At 35.9% G+C, this 17,177-nt stretch overlaps 1 protein-coding gene across 1 annotated transcript in view; it reads left to right on the plus strand.

Moving 5' to 3' along the window:
- PRIM2 (DNA primase subunit 2) overlaps positions 1–17,177 on the plus strand; it is a 94,270-nt gene that overhangs the window by 52,429 nt on the left and 24,664 nt on the right. Inside the window, exons 7-9 of the mRNA XM_062488562.1 lie at positions 2,904–2,971; positions 9,787–9,859; positions 10,822–11,007. Of these exons, the coding sequence (XP_062344546.1) occupies positions 2,904–2,971; positions 9,787–9,859; positions 10,822–11,007 (327 nt within the window). The remainder of the gene's footprint in view (positions 1–2,903; positions 2,972–9,786; positions 9,860–10,821; positions 11,008–17,177) is intronic.

Here is a 17,177-nt window from a genome sequence, read left to right on the forward strand (position 1 = left end):
TGTGTCCCCTCTTCTGATCATCCAGGCATTGGGACTTGAATTATCTTCAGTCAGCAGTGTTTTATGTTCTCTGTATATAAAATGTTTCAACATGATTGTAGTGTGGAGCTAATGTCATGTTTTTACTTTTTTTCCTCTGGTATGGTTATCTTTATGTTGAGTATCATATAGAGGTGAAAACAAGGCTGTGCTTGCAGGAATTTGTCTAAATTTAATTTCTGAGTGGTTGGAAAAGGTCTTCAGAATCTCAATTTGCAATGTGTAATAGGGATCATCTTTTAGAAAAATGCTGTTGAAAAAGCTTATAAAATTCTCATCTGTTTAAAAACACTAGCAATTATTTACCATGACCTTAGTAAAAGCTGCTTTTATTTACAAGGTGGCTCTGTTAATAAAAACATAAGGTTATAAGAAGAAACTTTACAGTTGAAAATGTTAGGGTTGTGTTTTTTTTTTTTTTAATAATCCAGGCAGGCTGAAGGAAAATTTGCTCTTTCAATTCAAGTTGTTCAAATATTTTGATGAGGTCTCCTCAACTATGTTTAAGGCAAGCTATCCTTAGTCTTAGATAGAAAAGAGCAGTGTCATGGAGATCCCACATCTTCCTGAAAACAAACATTTGAAATCACTGGACAACTAAGATTTGAAAAGTGTTTGGTCTTATTTTCGCGACACTATGGTCTGTAGAGAACATTGCCTTGTTCAGGCAACATAATGGAGGAAAATCGGGAGTAATTTTCCTCCTAAGATTTGCAGATTCAGAAAAGTACTGGCCATGTGGATTCTCCTTTGACTTCAAGGGATTGTTTTTTTTTTTTTGCCCTTTAATGGTGGATCCTAAAACTGCCAAGTGTAGTCCACCCCTTCAATATTTTTTCACTGCAGCATCAAGAAAAATCTTGGTTAAAGATCACTAGGTCTTGGTTCTGCCTCAATTACTACAAGTCTCCTAAATTAGTTTTAAACCAGTGTTTCTGTTAATTGATAGTGCTTACACAGAAATGTAGCTTATTGTATATACAACTTGATAATAATGTTCATACTTTTTTAGGTTTTGAATGTTACTTTTTATTTCTGCTTGTTTTACACTGTTGTCCACTCAGAGTATCATAAACATCCTGTCATAAATGCATGGATTTTTTTCTGATAAAATGCAGTATTTCAGGTACTGCATAGAGGAAAATATGCTTGTCATATGTAAAATTATACTGATCTATTTGAGTGTGCATACAGATACTGTTTCTCTATCTCTTAAGTTAATAATGGAGAAGGAATCATATGGTATTTCAGGTGCTTCAGTCTTTGTTCTGATAACTTTGATTGGTGTTCAGAAGGCTTCTAAGTTCTCAGAAATAATGTCTGATTTTTCTGGTTGTGTTTAAAACAAAATTAGAGGGTTACTTTTTAAGAGATGTGGATATAGAACAATACATATATTGACCTTTAAAACTCACTGGTAGGAAAATGAGGGCTTTTTTTTAATTAATAGAAACTTCTGAATAAATGCAGAATTTACTGAAATTTGAGTGTATTGTATGCATCTCAATCTAGTTCCATAAAACAAGGGAATGTAGATCATGCTGTAATTGCCAAGATAGCCGCCCTCTTTAAAAGGAGGATGAAGGGGTTGCTGAGAGTGCCAGGTTAACGTTTTCTGCAGCAGTCAGATCGGATGGGTACCTTTGTGTTACCTGGGACTGAGAAGAGCCATGTTGTGAGACAGTGATTACTTCAGTCCAGGGCTCCCCCAGCAGCAGAAATGGCCCCTTCCTCCTTCCCTGCTGTTCTTGTGTTCAGTAACTTCAGCCTTCCCTTGGCAGACAGCTGCTTCCAACCTCCTCTTATTTACTTGGTGGATGGTGTTGTGTGCTTGAGGTGCAAGTTTCAAATTTGATCCCAGTCTGACTTCTGCCTAGTAGCAAAGGTTGTGAAATGGGTGTAGTAAATGGATGGTCTTTCAGGAATTACATATTGTTAATTGGTATGTATGCTAATTAAATTAATTAATACTGCATGCTGTTTTTGAGTTACCTGTAAAATACCTTGATGCTTATTTATGCAGTGTTAAATAACTTGAAATTTCTAATTTATTCAAAGGTAGTTTTCAAAATACGGCCTTACTTGGCAGCCACAGAATCATGAAATGCATACTTAGGTTCAGTATTTTTATGTTAGATGTGTATCAGAATTATCCAGAGTGCTATGTTTGTAGCTTTTATAGGTGAAGGTAGCCTCCTTATATACAGATATTAATCAAATTCAATGCATTTATGTTTTCCCAGTTGTTTTAGTTAATACACAAATTAACTAATATTCCACAATAGTGTGACATGTGTTTATTGATCTAGAGATTGCTAGGTTTATTTTTGCAGAAAGTGTTGAATGTTTTAAGTAGTCATATGACTTAGAAGAAAAAAGAACAATCAAATTGCAAAATAGATTATGCCCATTAAAAAAAAATCACTGTACACAAAGGCATGTTTATTTAAAAGTCACATAGGGCTAAATACTATGCAAATTGCTTTTATACAAATGTAAATTATATATAATATGGCTTCATGGATTATATTTACATTGGTAAAAGGCTGTCTAGGCACAATATGTCTTCTAGTTCAAATATGTTTGGAAAAACATATACCACTTTCAATGATGTCTTGCTATTTAATTCTAATGGCATTATAATTTTAGAGAAATGATTTTTCACTATTTGTTAACTTGTAAATATTTCTGCTAGCTTCAGATTCTGGAAGGCTTAACTTGGTTATTTTTGATAGGAGAAATTATGTCTTACCCAATGTTGTATAAAGTTGTAACAACAGTGTGACTTCTATCATAATTCGTGCCTTGTACTATCAATTTGTTTAAGCTAAGATTTTATTAATTGTACTCCTTTTTTCTTCCAGCTGACAGCACGATCACTACCTTCCATACAGTCTGATGAGAGACTTCAACCTCTGCTTAATCATCTCAGGTAGCATAAAGTGAAAGCATAAGTATATTCCTTCATACACATTAAAGTGATTGTTTTGGTAGAATGCCTTAAGTATAGGTTTTTTACAGGCCTCATCTGTGTGATTGGCTTTGTAAAAAAACCCCAAAAGTAATTATTAAACTTAACAAAAGCTTTATAAATGACATGGAACATAATTTATAGAACTAGTGTCGCTTCTAAGTAAAAAAAAAAAAAAAGAGTTGTAGCTAGCTTTTATAATTTTTTTTTTGTATATCTAGTGCAAAATTGTTAAGCTCCTTTATGAACAAAACAGATTCCAAATTACAGTGCTCAGAGCATGGGCCTTCCTTGTTGCAAATAGTCTATGCTCCCTGTTCTTTTTGGAAGCTTTTGCTGTCATTGATGAATATAATACTAATTTGTTCTTTTAATGTACCTATGTAGATTGCTGAAAGTGTAAATTGTTAGAGTAAATAGTTTGCCTCCCTCTTAGTTGGGGGTGTGTGTGTAAATATATATATGTGTGTGTGTGTGTGTGTGTATATATATATAAGCTTTCTACTGTATTTTTAGAAGAGGATAAACAGAGAACTCTGGTCTTTTTCTTATGAATATGATTGTTTTTTACCACTTTATATGGGAGACTTTTCTCACTATAGTCATATGCAGGAGGACAAGCTCCATTACAGTGAGCTGGTTTAGATTCATGGAATAATTTAGCTTGCAGTGAGCCTCTGGAGATAATTTAGTCTACCCCAATACAGACCTGGTTAGATCAGGTTGCTCAGGTGTTTGTTTTTGTAGAATTCTTAATGACTCTAAGGATAGAAATTTACTTAAATATTCGATGGCAGCAATGAAAGGTGTTGTTGAACACATAGATCTTAGCATTAAGATCATTGAAATGATGTTGGATAAATTAGAAATGGAAGTGTTGAGGCTCTACCATGGCAGCAGTGCCTGGGGAATTGGGATGCAGATCTAGTTTGCTGGATCATGCTCCTTATTTTCTGTGGTGCTGTACTGCTTGAGCTATCTGTTCCCGAACACTGACATTTTATTTTGATTTTTAAAAGTCTCATGATTTTTGTATATAGGAAGAATTTTATGTTTTATTGTTTTTATTGTAAATCAGAATAGGAAAAATAGCTTTCATTGTGTCGCTGTGTAGTTACATATGATTGAACTTTGTTCAAGAGCAATGAATGAAAACAAGAATTACTGTTACCTAGCTGGGGGTACTTCTGAATGCCAATAACCTTCCATGATTTTATTACCCTACATCTTACTGGAATTGTAAAAATGTACCTCAGTGGTATACCTTTGTCAGTTTGAAGATCAAGGCCAATTAAGTTAGCTTTTTATAAACTGAAAATTTCTTTTGATGTATGCTCTGTTCTGTGTAAGTGGAACAGTCCTTCAGTATTATGATCAGTCCTGTCTGTGCTTCTCCTTTTTAAATACAGAGAAAAGAAAGGTTCCAAAAGAAGGTACTCTAACAGGTGTACTATGCCCCACATTTATGCCAATTGGTATTTTTGTAAATTCCTATGTTACCTTGGGTATGTATGTTACACAACTGGTAAATTACTTCCATTTTGCTTTTGTGATAATAGAGGGATTGTTTCCACTTTATTTTGTTACCAACTGAAAAAATGATAAAAATGCTTCCAAATTGCCTTTTTGGAAGTTCCTTTAAAATGACCAAAATATATCAGACCTTGCAACTTGAAAAGCAACCTCTGGCAGTGAACAGGCAGGTGACCAAATAGGTTGTCTTTGTTATTTATTTCTGTGAATCTGTGATTAATTTTACTTCATCTTGCTCATGAGAAAGGAGAATATTAGCTAGTTGTAGACTTTCTTTTACCTTCATTATCTGAATTTGTAGAGCAGTATTTTATTTTTGGCATGTGTCAATAGACCTCTGCCAGGGAAGTAAAAGCTTAAAAATGAATGAAAAGAGCATACAATTGAAGATTACAGAGCATTGTTTAGTTGTTAATGCCCCATACGTGCTTTGGCACCTATTCATTCACGTCTGCTTGTGATTTACAGATTAGCTAGTCCTCAGAAAAGGTGATTTTATTGTGGATTATGTCTTCATAGCTATTTTAACCTGTGGTCATTAGTTTTTTAGCAGGAAATAACATGTATTTTGTAATTGGATGGTTCTGGACTAAATATGTATTTTGTCTGTGATGTAGTACTCTTTTTATCCTATTCTATTTCATTGGTACTTACTAGTACTATTTGTACTAGACAAAAAAAGAAAAAGTTTTTTGTTAAAACGTTAAAGTATTGGGTGCAGTATTGTGTTTAGAGATTTTACATGCTCACAGTAGGCTACAAAGAAATTTAACTTGATGAAATGTTAACAATTTAATAGAAATGGAACCTTAATATCTAAATGTGTTAGAAGAACACTTTTGCACCTCCTGCTTTGTATGGGGTTTACAGGCTTGTAACACTGTTTAAAATATTCATCAGGAGTAATTTCAGATGGACAAAACCCCTTGTATGCAATCCCATCATGTTACTATAGGTCTGGGCCTATAAATTAGTTGTGGGAGAAGCTGAATTGTCTTAGTTTAGTCCAGTGAAAAAGAAACTTAGGAGAGATCAAATAGCAGGCTGCAACTGTTTGGAGGACAAACTCTGTGGTATTGCAATTTTCAGTGGCAGCAGAGGATTTAACAAATGACAGTGGTCACATTTAGCAGCTTGGGAGGTTTAGGTCAAACATTGGGAAAAAAAACGTCTATGTTAGAATGATAGTGCAGCAGATTGCCCAGAGGTAGGTAATCTTAGTTCAGGGAAAATTTTAGAATTCAGCTAGAAAAACCCATGGCTCACTTGACTAGTATTGGCAGTAATCCCATTTAAAGTGGGGTGTGGGACTGAATAGTCTTCTAACATCCTTTACAAACAAAAGTGAAATGATTCTGTTAACTCTGTCTTCAAATGATTGTTCTTAAGGGTGATAGAGAAACCAAGTGTTTTGCAAGACTGGATTTTTTAAACAGATAACACATTACTCATGCAGACTTTCACCCTCCTTCTTACCTACGTTCATCTCACAAGCAAGTAAAAAAGAATGCACACCTTGAGACACTGGTATTATTCCCTATCCTCAGCATCTACGAAGTTCCTTTCATATCCTTAGTAAATCTTGTGATGAACAAATGTGTGAAAAATAGGATATTTATCAGAACTGTCCTATAGCTGTTTATCTGAAAGACATAGGCCTCATTCTTGGAAACACTGATGTGGAGATTTTTTTCTTGGTCAACAGCTGTGTGAATGTATGTACTTATCTTTGGTTGCAAGATGTGTTTAGAAAACATCTGGTAACTAAGATTTTGGATTTTAGAAAAAACAGGTTCTAAGTGATTGAGTCAGGCTGAATGAAGGGAGGATTTGTATATGGAGATAAAATAAAACTTTAAAGTGGTAAGTGAACATATTGCTGCTTGCATTCCAGTAAATCACAAAAATACATTATGAGGAACTGGAGATACTTCTAGGTGAGAAGAAAGCTTGGTCAGAAGTAATCTCAATAGCTCTGTCTCACAGAAGAAAGAATGAGTCCAAATAAGAACTAAAACTGAAAGCAAAAAAATATGAGAAAAAAAGTGAGAAGGATCACAGATCTGGTTAGTTCGTGTTGTAATGTGTTTTCAGACTGGCATCATTTTTGAAGGTAGTTTGTAGGTTTCGGCACTCTGGTCAGTGGTGTCAGATACCAAGAAAACTTGACCTTCCAAAGGACATATACTATTTTTTACTGTAACAAATTAATAACTTTTCCTGTTTGCTTACCACTATAAGAATATTTGACCTTTTCAGAATCTGAACAGTAGAATTTCTTCTTTTCCATCCTGATCCCTCTTACTTTTGCGTTTTTGGTTCTTGCAATAGAGTTTTCTACCAAGACCATTTAAAATGGTCAGCAAGATTCAAAGAGTCCTATTGATTCAAGTTCTGTCATTAACAGTAACTTCTGAAGGCTTTTCTCATTCACTTGTAGGAATTCACTTGTGTCTTGTTTTTTTGGGTTTTTCTCTCCCCAGGTCAGTCCTTTCCACAGATTCTGTTAAAAAGTAGTTTTCTTTATCTTACCAATTTTTTTCAGTATTGGTATGATTCTACAAGCAGATGACCTAGAGTGATTATGGTAGAGCAGCTTAAGAAATTACCAACGCTAGGTCTGGGATGTGATTGCTTCCTGCATGGTTTCCCTAACTGGTTGTTTTACAAACAAACCAAATCAAACAGAGCCCACCAAAAAAATGAAGTTGCCTAAGAAGCAGCTGTTATCTGTCGTTTTGTGCTTCAGTTGTAATATTTTTGTGTGTGTAATTTCTGTTTTGTTCATATTTTATTTAAATAAATTGATGCAGATCTGTTTCTACAAGGGAATTTGGATGATTCTATAGTAAAATTAGTAATAATAGACACACATGGTTCAAATACTTTAAATTATTTATCCCTTTAATGTAAAGTAAAAAAATCTGTTTAGTATAGTAAGCTTGTTCAGTGTTCCAGTGCATCCCAGAAATAAGACTAAGGAACAAATAAATGTATATATAATTAAATACTGTTTGTACTTCAGTAAAATCAGCTGTTAGTTATATGCTTTTTATATTTCACATTATTGAAATATCACAGAATAATGTGTAGCACTTGGTTTTGTCATTTAGCTAGCAAAATGCCTTTTTTTCCTGGACTTAAATTCTGCATGCCTTCAAAGACTTAAGGTATGGTCCTTGTATGCTAATTACAAAATCCCTCTTGCACAAAGAAATTTTTTCTTACTCAGACTTTGCAACCTGCTTTATGGACCAGTAATCTGTATCCAAAGCCTCTTTTTATTTTATTGCCTGTAATACTGTTAGCTTTTGAGTTCTGTTGGGTTCTGGGTTCTGCTGTAAGACTTTGCCTGTGTCTGTCCTACAGCCCTGCATATATCTTCATTCAAAAAAATCTCTACAGTTTTAAAGTAAAGGTGGGTATTAGATGCTTGTGTTTGATCTGAAATTACTTGGGTGACCATGTCTGTATGACTGTTTCTGCTGTTAGTATAGGGTTATCTGAACTTTGCTCAGCTTTCAGAAGTAGCTTTTTTGCAGTATGAGTGAAAGATGAGACAGCACATGTAAATTAATTTATTTGCTATTTTGGATAGGACTTTACTGGATTGATATGTCAGTAATGCAGGAAAAGCTGTCCCAGACTTACTGTTACTCTTTAGTTTTTGAGTTTTTGCTTTTCCCCCCCAGTAGATATCCATAGTGATACCTCGGGTTGTGTGTGTGTGTGTGTTAGATTTGTTTTTGTGGTATACAGATGGAAAAGTAGAAAGGTTCTTATTTACTGGAAGAAAGCAAAAAGTGACACTGGCTTCACAAAGAGTAAGGAGACAAATCCTCATCTCAGTTGCATATATGGAAAGAAGGGGCCATGAGTGGTCAGTGTAGAGGTCTGGATGGGAAATATTTCTTGACTAACCTCATAGCTGCTCATTTTATCATAGAAGACTCAGTAGATGGGGTGGGGAAATCAGTGGATGTTGTTCATCTTGATTTTAGCAAGTTTTTTGACACTTGCAGCACCTTCATTGACAACTGATGAAATATGGGCTAAAAATGGACAGTGAGGTGGACTAAAAACTCTTAAGTGCACTGTTCTAAGGTTTGCAATCAGAGATGTTAAGACCAGCTAGAGGCCAATCCCTAGTGGAATGCCTAGGGTCCTGTCTTCTTTAGCTTCTACTTTATTGCCTTGGGTGATGGAATTGAGTGTGCAGTCAGCAAGTCTCACATAATACAAAACTGGGGAGAATGGTTTGCACCAGATGGGTGCTCTGCCTTTCAAATGGACTTGGGCAGGAGGGAGAAATGGGCTGCCAGGAACCCTCATCCCTCAGGTTCAGCTAAGGGAAACAGCCAGGCTTGCAGTTGGGGAGGATTACCCTGTGTGCCAGTGTAAGTTGAGGGTTGAATGGCTGTGAAGGCAGAAGAGGACCCTGGGGTCCTGGTGGACAGCAAGCTGTGAGCCACCACGGTGCCTGTGAAGCAAAGAAAGCTAACAGTCCTCTTGCGTGGCATTGGGAAGGGCACTTGCAGCAGGTCAGGGGAGATGATCCTTCCACTCCACTCAGCACTGGTGAGACAACATCTGCTGGGCTGTGTCCAGTCCTGGGCTCCCCATCACCTACGAGAAGATGCTGAGAGAACTGGGATTATTTGGCCTGGAGGAGATACATTTCAGGAAGTGTGTGTGTGCATTTTATCAGTGCATGTAAATAGGTGTCTGATAAGGAGGAGTAAAGGAAGAGTGAGAGTCTTCTCAGTGGTATCCAGTGGTCGGTCAGGAGGCAATGGGCAGAGACTGATAAACAGGAAATTCCACCTAAACATAAGAAAACACTTTTTATTGACAGGGTGGTTGAACATTGGAACAGCTTGCTCAGAAGGTTATGAGTCTCTATCCTTGGATATGCTCAAAACCCAGCTTTATGAGATCCTCATCAACCTGCTGTACCAAGCACCATTTTGAGCAGGGGTTGGACTGGATGATTTGCAGTCATCTCTCTGGTCTAAATCCTATATGATCCCTCACCTTTCCTTTCAGATAAAGGGAAAGAGAGGTTTTTTTGCTATGTTTGCTCTAATGTTGGCTTTATGAGTCCTAATTACTTGGTTTCGTGGTTTTGCCTGATATGAAATATTTCTACCCTATAATTAATAAATTTTCTTTCTAAATTTGTAAGCTTAAAGATATTTTGGAACTGCTTTAACTGATGCCATACTGTTTGCTTTCTTTTTCAGCCATTCTTATGTTGGTCCAGATTACAGCATCCAAAAGAACACTGGAAAAATTTCTCTAGAGCAAATTGATGCTGTAAGTTGTGTGTTTTGAGTTATAGAGGATGTTGAAGTATAGGTTTTAAATTCAAGTACTCTATGTGCAAACTAAATATAAGGCCTTTATCTTCTTTTTATTCATCTTTGCTTTGTAACTGTTGAATGAAATTGTGTTGAAGTTCATAACAAAGCAGAATTAGCTGAAAATGCATCTGATCAGGATTCAGAAGAGTGAAGTGGCAGGGAAATGCTTAATTTGCTGTTCAGTTTTGTATAATTTCGCAAATACCTAACATAATTATAAGCAGAACTTAACAAAATTTTATTTAACAATCTTACAAACCATGATGTTTAGTTTATGGTTACTGTCTTGCAGTTTTAGTCTTTTCAATGCTGTTTTTTTGATTTTTGACTTATAGGAGGGGTTTTGAAAACAAGGAAAAAAATAAAATGGAAGTAAAACATGGGATGTAAAACACCATGCATTAATTGTACAGAGTCTATTAAAACATAATTATAACTCTTTTTTCTGAATTTTAGGAATTGTGTGTTTTCAGCATCCATCTTAACCATGATGATGTTTCTCTGGCAGTGAATTAAAATCGCCTCCCCTTCCCCAATCCCCCAAAAGTCTACTGAAGGTCATTTTGCCATTCCAGGTGCTAAAATAAAGCAGAGTCAAGAAATACTGTAACGTAAGCATGGGTATATTTTTCCTGACAGCAATTAAACCTGTGCTACTTTGTAGCTGTATACGGTCTAATACTACCATCTGTATTACTGTGTCATCTGGATTTTGTTCTTGAGCTGGTTATTGAATTGGATAGTTTATGAACTCTCACTTGGGTTACGAATTCGGTCCCAAGGCTCTCTGTACATGCATATCTTTTCTTCTGGCCATTGGCATTTTCAAATGGAGCTAATTTATAATCACAGTAAACATATATCCTACAAATTAAATGATCAGCGTGCCTTGAACAGAAGTTCTTCTCTTGTCAGCTGTCTGTGAAGTCATTCCCTCTCTGCATGCGGCAGCTGCACAGAGCCCTCCGTGACAGCCACCACCTCCGTCACGGAGGCCGGATGCAGTATGGGCTCTTCCTAAAAGGCATCGGCCTCACTCTGGAGCAGGCACTGGAATTTTGGAAGAAGGAATTTATCAGAGGAAAAGTTGATGCAGATAAGGTAATTCAACAAGTGAAAAGTATCTCAATACATAAATGTGGAGATGTAGTTACTGTGTATGTTGTGCTGCAGATTTGAATGGATGTTTTTTGAAGTAGAAAATTGGGCAAAAGGTATGATAATGTATTTTAAAACTGGGAATTTCTGGGGCTTTTTATGCTCTATTTTAGTAATTTTGTTGGGTGTTGACCTGAACGACTGGTAAAAAAGGAAAACCATAAAGAGGCTTTTATAAATGTGGACTACAAAAACCTTACTAGGTTTTAGTAAATTACTAGGAAACTAGTGTCTTTTACCAAATACAGGTACTATGTAACTAAATTAATTCACCAAGCAGGTAAGTGACAAAACCCAGTACTGCCTGAAAAACAAGGCTAGCCTTTTTTGTTGTTTCATAAAAAACATATTATTTGGACAGCTCTGTGTGAAGTAGTCTTGCCTTAGCAAATTTACAGTTCAAGAATGAAAGGAGAAACTGGGGACAGAAGACAGAAGAATATGTCTAAGAAAATAGTGAGAAAATACTTTTAGTGTAGTGGGAGGTATTACTGACATATTAGTCATTGGCCTCACTCTTGCCAGTATTTTTGAGAGTATTGTGGGTGAAGAAGATGTAATGTCTAATTTTGGGAGGATTGTCAACTGCTCCTTGTCTTGAACAGCTCAGGTACAATGAAGCAGGCTTCCTCTCTCATCCTTCTCTGCCTGGCCTGTGGTATGTGTTAGAGCAGAGTTTCAGACCTTATCTCATTTTTGTGTGGAGTGTGATACTTTGTATTTAATATTGTGAGATCTCAGCCTTCACTAGTACTGTGAAGTATTTTGAAGTGCTTGGTAGACAATCTTTAATTACCTGAGGTTCTCTGGGCCACTGCTATTTATGTAAGGTATAGCGCAAAAAATAAAGTCAGCTAAAATGAATTACAGCACGTACACCTCTTTCAAGACCCAGAAGATAGATCAACTTGTCTGTTCAGCCCTGGCCTGCAGGGCATCCCTCTTGGAGGCAGTTCGCTGTCAGACAATGGGGGAGGCTTCTGGCAGCTTCTCCCAGAACCTAACCCTGTAGCCCTATCCACTACCAAAACCTGGCCACATAAACCCAATACAACTAGTATTTAATTGGCATTCCACTGCAAAATTTGCTGCCACTCTAAAGAGATGTTCTTGAGATTTTTGTAAAATAAAAATAATGTATTTTGAAGGTTTTTAAAAGAAACTATGTATCTCCTTTTAAGGAACTAGATAAAACAGAGATTTAGATACTCATTGAAATAATATCTTTAAATCCCTTTCTCCTTCCCAAAATCTTTGCAGACAAGTTCATCTATCTTTGGGTCTTGGAAGAGGTGTATGTGCCATAATTCATTTTAGCCGACTTTGTTTTTTGCCCTGTGTCTTGTATAAGTAGGAAAGTCAAACCTGGAAGACAGGAGGGATGAGGGGAAGGTGTTTTAAGATGTTTTTATTTCTTATTTCCCTCCTTTGATTTGATTGGTAATAAATTACTTTTCCCAAGTCGAGTCTGTTTCGCCTGTGACAGTAACTGATGAGAGATCCTTGCCTGTGCTTATCTTGTCCCATGAGTCCTTTCTTGCATTTTCTCTCCCGTGTCCACGTGAGGAGGGGAGTAGCATTGGAGGGGAGGATAGACACAGGTGGACACCTGACATCCAGCCAGGGTCAACCCACAACACTAGTTGAATGTTCAGGAAAATCCCGAATTTTCAGTTGCCATATCCTGTGCTTAAAGGAATTGAAATAATAATAAAAAAAAATTATTAGAAATGACAGCAGTATAAACACACATTTGTTATTTCTGTTTTCAAAAAATACAAGGAGAGCACATGTGATTCCACCTACTTGTGCTTTGACCAAATATGTACTTGCACATGTATGCAGAGATATGCACTGCAGATCCTGTTTTCAGTTACAGGGTTATGACTTTCTATTATAGCATCTCTGATGGGCCCTAGAAATAAATGTAGTTTTATGATTCTGTGTTTAGCTTCAAGAATTAGAAAGCACATTGTGAATCAAACAAGGAGTTTGATTACTGCACTTTTCACAGGCAAGCTCCTACTTCCATGTAATTTTGGTCATTTTTGAGTTCTAGATAACCAGTTTCAGTCTTGAATAAAAAAGAGAACCAGTTTTTCATGCCTCTAACTGAGGTTGGTGGCCTATGATTTTTCACAGTAGTGTCATTCAATGTTTAATGTCCTGAAAAAAGGAAGATTAATATAATTCTTATTGCTATTTGCTTCTTCTGACATTTTTATTTTCTGGCGTTTGTGTCATTGTTCCTTTCCTGTAGCGTGAAGATAATTAATTACACTGTTTCATTTTACTGGAGCATTGTGAAGATATTTGCATGATACTTTGTAAAGATTAACATTAATGATGTATTACCTACTGACTCTTATATTGCAAAGAGGCAGTGTTCAATTTGCTGGAAATGGTTATGATTTCAGAATTGCTTGTTCATTTTTGTCTTTAATAGCTGCAACATCTATGCCAATTTTCAATCCCAAGAATTCTTGGCACACCACTTCAGTTTTCAGCAGGAAGGAAGTTACCATGAGTGAACACATCAGCAGCAAGCTGGCTAAGCATGGCCTCCAGTCTAAGCATAGGCATATGGACAATTTGCACCAAAAAGAACTCCTCCTGTGCTCTGAATGACTGATTCAGGCATACCTCAGGGCTCATTGATAAAAGCACTGTAGAAAAGCATTTAAGAAATTATATTTTACCTTTAGAGAGGAATCCATGAAATATGAATGAAGTGTGAAACGCTTCAGTCAGTGGGGAAAAAAAATAAGCAAGTAACACCTACGAAGAAAGTGCTGAAACTGGTAGGGGTGCTCTGTTGGTGGGGTGGGGGAGGGAATGGTCATGTATTGGCATTTTCACAACAGGGACAAATGCAGAATGCAAAATAAAACACTTCCTAATTTAGGCACTGCAATTAAAATAACTCTGCAAATTGCTAGGTTAAGAGTGCCTAAATGGTAAATTGTTGTTTTTCAGATGAAAAGATCAACTGCCATATAGGAATAGATACTTTACTTCTGAATGAATGGTTTGTCAGTTGGCTTCATAGCTTCACCATTATTTTAAAACTTTTTTTTAATAGATTTTAATATTACTCTAAACAGATATTAATTCTCATAGATTCTTCTCATAGATTCTTTCACTGTTCTTGTGTAAGAAGTAACTCCCGATTTGTCCAAAAACAAAAAAAAAAAGGTGGGATGTAACTCCAGTGTGATTTAAAAATACACAAAGGTAATTAGATGACAAGACAAATAATTAGAGTACAGGTGTAAAAATGCTTTGATAGTTGAAAATAAAGTCCTCTAACAGAGGTCATTGTAGTGGAGATTGTTACTGTTCTCAGGTATTTTTGTCTGATTAACCTGTGAATGTGAAAAGGAGTAGTTGAAAGATAATGCAGTATTTCGAACAAAGGAAGGAAAGCAGAATCAGTTTCTTTAAGGTGTTATTCAGTTACTTCTTTAGTTAATAGCCTGCATCTGAGATTTTTAGACAGATGGAAGGCTTTAAGGCAGCCCCTTACTTTTTGCTTTCCATTGCTACATATACTTGTGGTACATGTTTTCTTAGCAGTAATTGGTGTATAGTGGTACAAAATGTCTTCTTCTAGTACTCTGATTTTTTTACCTCTTTGTGCAGAAGTAACAGTTGCTAGTTATACACTGCTGTGTTGAAAAGTAGTTCCTTTGGTACTGCAATTTGATACTGCACTAGTTAAAATTATAGTTGCATATGCTACTGAAACACATCTTAAAATTGTGCCAGAGTGTGGAGTTTTATTCAGTAAATCTCCAAAAGTGAAATATTACTATATTTACAAAATAATCCAGCTTTCTTGTCTTTGTAACTTCTTTTGGAAAATGAGATGCGGCTCTTTATCCCCTGCGTTGTAGGACTCTTTTTCCAGAGATGTGGTGACACTCAGGCTAGCAAAGCCTCTTATTCATCCTGACTCAGTCTTCCAGATTAATTTACTGTAGTTTCGTAGGGTGTAACGGTGGAGGTGTTCTGTACTGTTTAATTAGTGGTTTGAAGTCTCTTGTTTTTACTTAGAATTAGTATTAAAAAATGTATGAAGGTAACAGATTTTTTTGTGTTTGGGTTTGGTTGTTTATTAAATATTATTAAAAGTACAGAAAGCTTAGCGGCACTTTTAGCCACTAGCTAGAAGTGAGCAAGATGGAGAGTAATTTGGCTAGCTATAAGTTCTCTTAAAGTTAAACAGTTCAACACAGAAATAACACTTATATTATTTATACTTTTAACTTAATAACCAAATTTCCATGATCCTTACTGCAGTACTAACTGTTCAACCAGAAACTATTACTTGAAATTATGAACAAGGACGAAGATGAGCACTGGAAGTGACAGAACTCAACATTTTGTATTTTGTTCTGTACTTATTATATATACTATATATAAAAACTTTTAAATTTAAAACCTTTCACCGTGTGAAAGCACACATATCTGTTTAACTACACATTGGTGATTTTGACTTTATTATTCAAATTTGGAAGCTTTCTCTAAGGTCTCAGATCAAAAGCGGTTTTCTCCAGGGAGTCAGTGCCAGAAAGCACAGAAAGCTCAAAAAACCCAGGGTTTTGGGATTCAACATTAGGGCATATTGTTTTCTATTGCAGTTGATTGCAAATGGCAAGGAGCAGGTTGTTTTCTAGTTGTCTGAGGTACACCTCTTCATTCCTTCTTGCTAGTGAAGGTCCTCATGACACATGTTTTGCTGGAAGAGGGCAAAGGAAAGTTCACTCAAATTCAACCTTGCTCAGAGCCTGTTATTGGTAAAGAAGCAAAGCCTTCACAATGAAGGTTTTGTACTTCAGTTGGTCACTGATATATTCTATGTATTTCTTCCACACATGATCATGTATGAAGCTGAGGACAGATGATATGACAGCCATATACTGCATCAATATGCAAAGAAATATGTCTCCTACTCTGTTAAAAAACAATGAAACTTTGGGATGACAATACATCCCAAATGATAGTTCCAGTGACTTTATTTTCCTTACTCTTTGATTTTTTTTCCAAATGATCTTAGGAGGTTTGTGAGTCTGGATTCAAGAGTGAGCCTTTACCTTGATTGCAAAAAGCTGGTGATGCATGTTTCTACCAAGGCCAACCCGGGAGCTTGGACTAGGGACCTCCTGAGGTCCTTTCCAGCCTGAATTATCCTGTGATTCTGCAGTCAGGGCTGGATCCAGGTAGAAACCCATGTTTGTAAGAGCCAGCCACTAGAGGGAGACAAGATAGTATGGAATAAACGAACATCATGTATAGGTGTAAATTAGAATTCTGTCACATTTTTAATTATAATTCTCTAATTGAATGCTATCTGCTTTTTTTATTCTTGAATTATTTAAACTTTATAAATCTGCAGGCTAGAGTGACATTTTGGACAGCAAGCCACAGTATTCAACATCTAAGAGATAAAGACTAAAGTTGAAATCGCTCTATATGGATTAAAATATATTTTTTTAAAAAAATGTGCATCAGTAGTACTGTAATGTAAATAGGTGGCCAGGCTTGAATTCTCCTGAGATATGTGTAAAGACTAAAATAGAACTTCAAGAAGGTGTTGTTTTCTCTTCTAGGATGTATAAAGCATAACTGTGGTAAAGTGCCGCATATATTGGCAGCAGGACCTTACTTTCTGAATTCTGCAGTGGAGGACTATGTCAAGATAACAAAGTTGCCAAGTGTTAACAAAATGTTAATATAGTAAAGAACATTGTTGTTGCTTTCGGTGGCTATCAGGGGGTCTAGATGTTCACTTTAAGTAAATTGTATTTTTGTGTTAAACTTACCATAAAATCATGAAGGTTTTTTTTCCTTCTACCAATGACTGCAAAAATTAGCTTCAGTAGAACAACTTATTTGTCTTCAATTATTTGGAACTTATGATTTCATACTTTGGTTGTAGTGAAATAGAACAAGTGAATTTTAAAGATTTTGAATGAATAATTTTTATTATGTTTTGGCAAAATTGCATTCCATTCATAACATCATTATATGTGGAGTGGCAATACTTATGTAGTATAACTGTGTTTCAAATAGTATGTTTCAAGATGTGTTTTGTGTTCTACAAAGGTAGC

This window comes from Cinclus cinclus, chromosome 3 (genome assembly GCF_963662255.1).
Source record: "Cinclus cinclus chromosome 3, bCinCin1.1, whole genome shotgun sequence".
In the NCBI taxonomy this organism is placed as follows: Eukaryota; Metazoa; Chordata; class Aves; order Passeriformes; family Cinclidae; genus Cinclus; species Cinclus cinclus.